General features: G+C 36.2%; 1 protein-coding gene and 1 non-coding gene across 2 annotated transcripts; both read left to right on the top strand.

The window, feature by feature from the left end:
* Positions 1 to 3,461: 3,461 nt before the first annotated feature.
* Positions 3,462 to 3,533, top strand: TRNAD-GUC (transfer RNA aspartic acid (anticodon GUC)). Its single transcript has one exon. It is a non-coding gene; the product is annotated as a tRNA-Asp (tRNA).
* A 42-nt stretch (positions 3,534 to 3,575) lies between these two features.
* LOC107478724 (peptidyl-tRNA hydrolase, mitochondrial) lies at positions 3,576 to 6,156 on the top strand. Its single transcript, XM_016098860.3, has 8 exons — positions 3,576 to 3,915; positions 4,087 to 4,171; positions 4,269 to 4,336; positions 4,869 to 4,919; positions 5,019 to 5,092; positions 5,392 to 5,450; positions 5,543 to 5,619; positions 5,708 to 6,156. Exons 1-8 carry the CDS (start codon positions 3,673 to 3,675, stop codon positions 5,819 to 5,821), a joined length of 771 nt encoding a protein of 256 aa, XP_015954346.1. The 5' UTR covers positions 3,576 to 3,672; the 3' UTR covers positions 5,822 to 6,156.
* Positions 6,157 to 6,181: the final 25 nt, after the last annotated feature.

Raw genomic sequence — 6,181 nt, 5'->3', positions numbered from 1 at the left:
GACCTTTGAGGGAGGATTCTAACTTTAAGAGTTTTCTTTCTAACTCTTTTCGTCGTTCCATCTCCTCTTTTAGGTTCTTTTCGGTCTCCTTTTGTCGCTCCCGTTCTTGTTCTAACTGTTCCAGGCGACTGTGGACTAATCCCATGAGTTCAGTTGCATGGGAGGGTCCCTCTTTCTCTGATTCGCGCCCTTCTGAAGAGTTCACCTTCGGATTTTTTACTCCGGAGGTACCTTTCCTATGTTGATCATTGGTCAAGTCTGCATCATTATTACCTGTGTCCAGATTCTGTTGTTCAGAATCTGACTCCACATGACCCTCTTCGGGGGATCTGTCCGCCATCACTGGTTGATCTCTCGGGTCCCCGGCAACGGCGCCAATGTTACGGCGGGTAACCGGAGATTAATGGGCTGGATGGCGTTGGTTGGCCCAAACGTATGAAGAAGGAGGCTTCAAGTGGATCTGCAACTCGGGAACCTTCGTCCGACTTGTGTGTGTGAAAGAATGGGGGTGGTACCTGCAAAGACACTCCGATGCCTAAGTCAGCAAAGGATTAAGCAGGTTTTTGAATGTATTGGAACTTAGAGATACCTGAGGGGTGTCAGTGTATTTATAGTGGTGAACCAATAACCACCGTTGGAGTAGTGCCACCTTTTTAGGGTGTTAACCGTCCCATTATCTTAGGGAGGTTAGGATATGGCTCTTGGAAGTGGTTAGAGAGATTCTATGGGCAGTTACTCATTTGAATGAGTGTTTATCTGCCAGCTAACCCTCGTACCCGACTTCTTTAGAGCAAGTCGTGGTGAGAACCGACTTCATAGGACGAAGGTTGGTATTGGGTGAGACTCAATCCGTGGGATTAGGCCTTTTATTTGGACCTGAGTCTTTACGGTTGAGCCATGATATGAACAGTTTCTAAATATTCAAACACTAACGTATTCTCTCTCACAAATATTACAAAATGATAAGATACTAACCTGTTTTATTTTTGTTTAGTCAAAATAAAAATAAAAATAAATAAATAGGTAAATAAATAAATAAATAAAAATAATCCAAAAAACGGAGAGTACGTACGAGTACTCCAATTCATATTCTAAATTAACATTTTTGACTTCAAATAAAAAAATCTTGAAGATAATATGTTAGACAAAAAATATTATTTTTTATAAAAAATTATAAAAAAGAAATAATTAGTTATATAATAATATTTTTGTACATAATATTTATGTTTATTTTAATTAAATTAGGTCATTGATAGTTTAATTATTTATTTTGACTTTTTGAGTTGGCATCAAATGAGAAGTGCGAAAACAATGCCATCTAAATTTTCACTTGATAACTGTTAGACATTAGGTTAGTCTATAAATAGAGATTTAGGCACCTTTTGTAAAGAGGTCACTTCTTTTGGAAAATATTTAAAAACTGAAAATGTTCTCAACCTCTTGGCATCACAGAATAAAATTGAAAATCTTAAGTGATTTATTTGAATTCAAACACTTGTAATTTGTTTTCTTTTTGTTTCTATTAATAAAATTTCTCTACTTTTACTTGTAGTTCCCTTTTACCTTTATGTTTTTTTCTGTATCTTCTCTTTAATTTCTTGTTTGTTTTAATTTTTGTAATTTACTTTGCCTCTAGCACCTCATATTTCTTTGTTTATTTGTTACTTTTACGATACCATTGCGACATTGAGATACCCACATTTTCTTTTAAACATTAACAAAATTTGAGTAAAATAATACTAATTATAAGTAACAAAAGAGTCATGAATAATAAATATTTATAGTCTAGAATGATACTAAATTAAAGAATACTAACGTACTAAAGAATATCTTGATAAGTAAGATTTTGCCTTGGAATTGATTCTCTAAGTCGGAAATTCTCCTCCATGTTGATGCACTTTTCTGTTCGTTCTTGTACTTCGTGAGGTCGGAAGTCGCTTTGATATGGATTGAGAGAATGACCATTCTTTGAGGCCATTAACTAACCCCATTATTACAACTTTTGGAGGTAAATTCTGAATTTTCAAGCAAGCTTTGTTGAATCCTTCCATATAAGCTCGGAGTAGTATTCCCCAACCTCTTATTTGACCCTTAGAAGATTTGGAGCGTGCTTGACTTTATCTTTTTAACTGGAAAATTAGATGAGAAATTTTCTTGCGAGATTGACAAAACAAGTCACCGATCTAAGTGGTAAGCTATCAAACCACTTTATCACCGCTTTAGTTAATGTTGTCAGGAAAGCTTTGCAACGGGTTGCATCGGACGCATAAGCCAAATATATCTGACTTTTAAAACTATTGAGATGATGTCTTAGGTAAATTGTTTCATCATAGAGGTCCATGTCAAGACTTTTAAAATTCCTTAAAACTCTAGCCCACATGATCTCTTCTATGAAAGGATCTTCTTCGCCAAAAGAACTTTTTTCCCGATCTACATGATTGCTCTTATTTCGTAAGTCGGCTTCTAAATTCAAAAGCTTTTCTTTTAATTTTTTCCGACATCGTACTTCTCTTCGCATGTCTTTTTCAACTTCTCTTTGTCGCTCTATCTCCTGGTCAAGTTGCTCTAGTCGGTTATGATGCCCATGTACAAGTCCCATAATTTCTGTTGGGTGTAGAGGCTCTTCATTCTTTGGTGGATGTAACTCTAAATTGATTTGCCTAGGTTGAGGGTTTCTTGACATTCTCTCCCCGATAGAATTACTTGTTCTATTTGGTTGTGGAGGTATCACGAGTGCTCGGTCGTCATTATGGTGCTTTGGTTCAGATTCGGATTTTGTATGTCTATCTTTAAATTGATTGTCTGCCATGATTGGATGTAGACTTTCAGATCTCCGACAACGACGGCAACGTTCTAAGGGTTACCTGAAATTGGGTTGTTTTTGTGCCTGAATGTGAGGTCCAAACTCTTTTTGAGGCAACATTTGACTGCTGTTGGTGCCGATGTGCTACCGTCCGAGTTTTTCGTGAAGAGGTGGGGGATGGTACTTGCAAAGGACTACGATACTTAAATTAGCAAGAGTTTAAAGCATATTTTTTAGTAGATTAGATTTTGAATATATCTAAGGGTGTTAGTGTATTTATATTAGAGTAAATAATTATTTTTTAGAGTAATTTTATTTTTGATGGTGGATGATCATTCTCTTTTTTAAAAAGTTATTGAAAATTCCTTCTAAATAAATGAGAGATATTTTATGAATTCATTACTTATTTAAATAAGTAGAAGTGTAAAATTGAGCTGTTGTTACTTCACCAAATCTCATAGAGGTTGAATAAGTGTAAATGAAGTCAATATTTTTAAGTAGGCTTTTAATCATTTTGGATTGGCTATCTTTTTGGATTAAGATACGAATAGTTTCTTTAAGAAAAGTCAAGATGGCAGAAGAGGAAGAATGGGGAGGGGCAAGATCTAAATGTTTATTTAGAAACTAAATTAAATCTGTGCCTTCAATTAAGTAACTTGTCGTTGTAGTATAGTGGTGAGTATTCCCGCCTGTCACGCGGGTGACCCGGGTTCGATCCCCGGCAACGGCGTTAATTCTTGTCATTTTGTTTCTTTCTTTTTTTTTCTTTTTTTTACTCATCCTCTCCAAGCTTCCTACCTTCTTCGCTTTTAGGGTTCATGCGTGACTGCTTCAAGTTGTTATGTCGTTGAAAGTTGAAACCACAAAACATGAACCTTTGCGCGTCTTCCTTCAAATTCAACCTCCCCGGCTGCCGGCGCTGCTTGCGCTTGTCAAAACCCCTAATCTCTGCGTCTTTGACGGTGTCTCTGTTCTCCCATCAGAATCCTTCTTCGTCCACCGCAATGGCAGCTTCCATCACCACTGACACTTCGAAGCCCAAACAGATGGAGCCTTGGCTTATCGTCGGCCTCGGCAATCCCGGCAAGAAGTATTCTGCCACCCGCCACAATGTCAGTTATGCTTTTCTTCTTCTTCTTCTCTCCTTTTTATTTTTGTTATGTGTGAATTGTCGATATTTTAAATAAAAAAAGGTTTTGTGTAATAAGATTAAATTGAAGCAACTTTTGGAATTGGAATTGAGACAAGTTTCAGTGTCCTTTATGTGAGTTGATTGGTTTTAGGTTGGTTTTGAGATGGTTGATACTATTGCCGAAGCTGAGGGGATACCTATGAGCAGTGTTTCCTTCAAAGCCTCCTTTGGAAAAGGTACAAAAAAGGGTTTTGGTTTTGTCTAATTGAATTTCAGAGACATTATAGCAATCAATGTTAAAAATGTAGGGTTATCGTTGTTTTCTTATTGCAGGTTTTATAGGTGATGTACCAGTTATACTTGCAAAACCACAAACTTTTATGAATGCAAGTGGGGAATCTGTAAGTCTGATATCTATAGTATTCAGGTTTAATGATACAGAATGTGTTGGATAAAAAGATTCCATGACTTGATTGTAAATGTCAAAGAAAATTGATTAGTACTTGAAGTTTTCAGTCCTTTTAGAACGATAAATTACAATTCTTTGGACCAAGAAAATTCAATCAGATTAAGCTTCAGTTTGAACAAGAATACCATGCTGAAATCATAAAATCACAAGAATCCAGATGATTTTATTACACTTAAATAATTGGGTCTACATTGAGCATGCACAACCATGTATTTCCAATTTCTTTGATATGAATTACTGCCAGACGAAGATTCCAAAAGATTAAAGAATGACACAATTCGCAGGTGTTGTCAATTTTGAGTGATCAAATATCTATCCTTTGTGACTGTTTCCACTCTTGCACCTGGCACCCTAGGGTAGCCTTATTGAAGTACTAATTGCTTTGTATTCTTAGTCAGTGGGTTTACTGTATTAAATTCTTTCATTTTGGTGCTGATTGATTGCTGTTCAAATCTGTTTGGAAGGTTGGGGCCATAGTTTCGTATTTCAAGATTCCATTGAAGCAAGTAGTTGTGGTAAAGTATCTATGTTATGATAATGTAGTCCCTTTGTTTTACAAGTGATGAGAGAAAAGAAGAGGGAAGATCATTTAAGTAGTAAGTCTTTTTGCACAGATCTTTGATGACATGGATTTGCCTTTTGCTAAATTGCGGCTGCTACCAAAGGGTGGACATGGAGGTCACAACGGGTAACTATAATCTTCATCTATTTTTATGTTTTGGAAAGAGCCCAACTTGTTTAATTCTTATGGCGTTGGTTTTTTGTCCGGTTTGCCAATTTGAGGGGTGGGGATGGGCATGGGGGGAAGCCAGAGGAACTGTCATAAGCCTCAACAAGGGCTTGGTATTTGTACATAATTTTTATTTTTATTTTTATTTTTATTATGCTGATTTATATGGGTTATACAATACACATTGATCTTATTTCTTGCTAAGTGTTTCCCTTGAATGAAGCATTAATATTATTTTTCTTCTTGCTTGTTGGCAGAATGAAAAGTATAATTAATCACTTTAAAGGGAACACTGGTTTCCCCCGCTTAAGAATCGGTAAATGCATAACCTGCCTAAGATTAAAGATTTATTTTCTTTACTTTTGTTTGCGTTGCAATAATTATTTGCATATTTGTTGATTTTACTAGGCATTGGACGGCCTCCTGGGAAAATGGATCCTGCAGCATTTGTTCTTCGCCCTTTCACTAAGCAGGAAAGAGAAGAGGTAATTATTTTGCATTTCTACTTTTGGGAACAAAGGGACCTTTCGTATGTGGAATTTGCTTCATAGTGTTGGTAAACACGTCTTTCAGTTGGACTTTACATTACAAGATGGATTAGAAGCAATGCGGATTCTTTTGCTAGAGGGATTTGATAAAAGTGCAACGTTTGTTAATAGTGCCAAAAAGATAGAGCAAATGGGTTGAGTGATTGCTGAATCTAAAAATCATTTTGGCAAGTTGAAACAGACAGAAGCATGTGGCTACAATATACAATGTTTAAGCAAGTATTCATCCATTCTTTCGTAAGTATGCTTCTGTTACATTTGGTCAATTTTTAGCAGCTCCAGCGCAATAAATTATTAGGCACTTGATGGTAAATTTTGTTACATAGAACCAAATTGTTTGGCTGCCATGAAACCAGTCTTTCTGAGCTGCATTTGTTGTACAGAGTTCTTTGTATAACTTTTTAGTAAAGATCATGTATTCATCAGTAACTTGTCTGTTTATTGGTTTCGTGGATACTGCCACTCTTCGGCTAATGTCTTAACTTCCATTTACATATCT

This window comes from Arachis duranensis, chromosome 3 (assembly GCF_000817695.3).
Source record: "Arachis duranensis cultivar V14167 chromosome 3, aradu.V14167.gnm2.J7QH, whole genome shotgun sequence".
NCBI lineage: Eukaryota > Viridiplantae > Streptophyta > Magnoliopsida > Fabales > Fabaceae > Arachis > Arachis duranensis.
The sequence above is the reverse complement of the archived record's forward strand: the minus strand, read 5'-3'. Positions and strand labels throughout refer to the sequence as shown.

Bases quoted from the DNA above. Each gene is read 5' to 3' on its own strand.
- LOC107478724 (XM_016098860.3), top strand. From the start codon at position 3,673: ATGAACCTTTGCGCGTCTTCCTTCAAATTCAACCTCCCCGGCTGCCGG. The intron at 4,172-4,268 runs GTACAAAAAAGG...TTCTTATTGCAG, and splicing joins CAAAGCCTCCTTTGGAAAAG to GTTTTATAGGTGATGTACCA. The intron at 4,920-5,018 runs GTAAAGTATCTA...CTTTTTGCACAG, and splicing joins CATTGAAGCAAGTAGTTGTG to ATCTTTGATGACATGGATTT.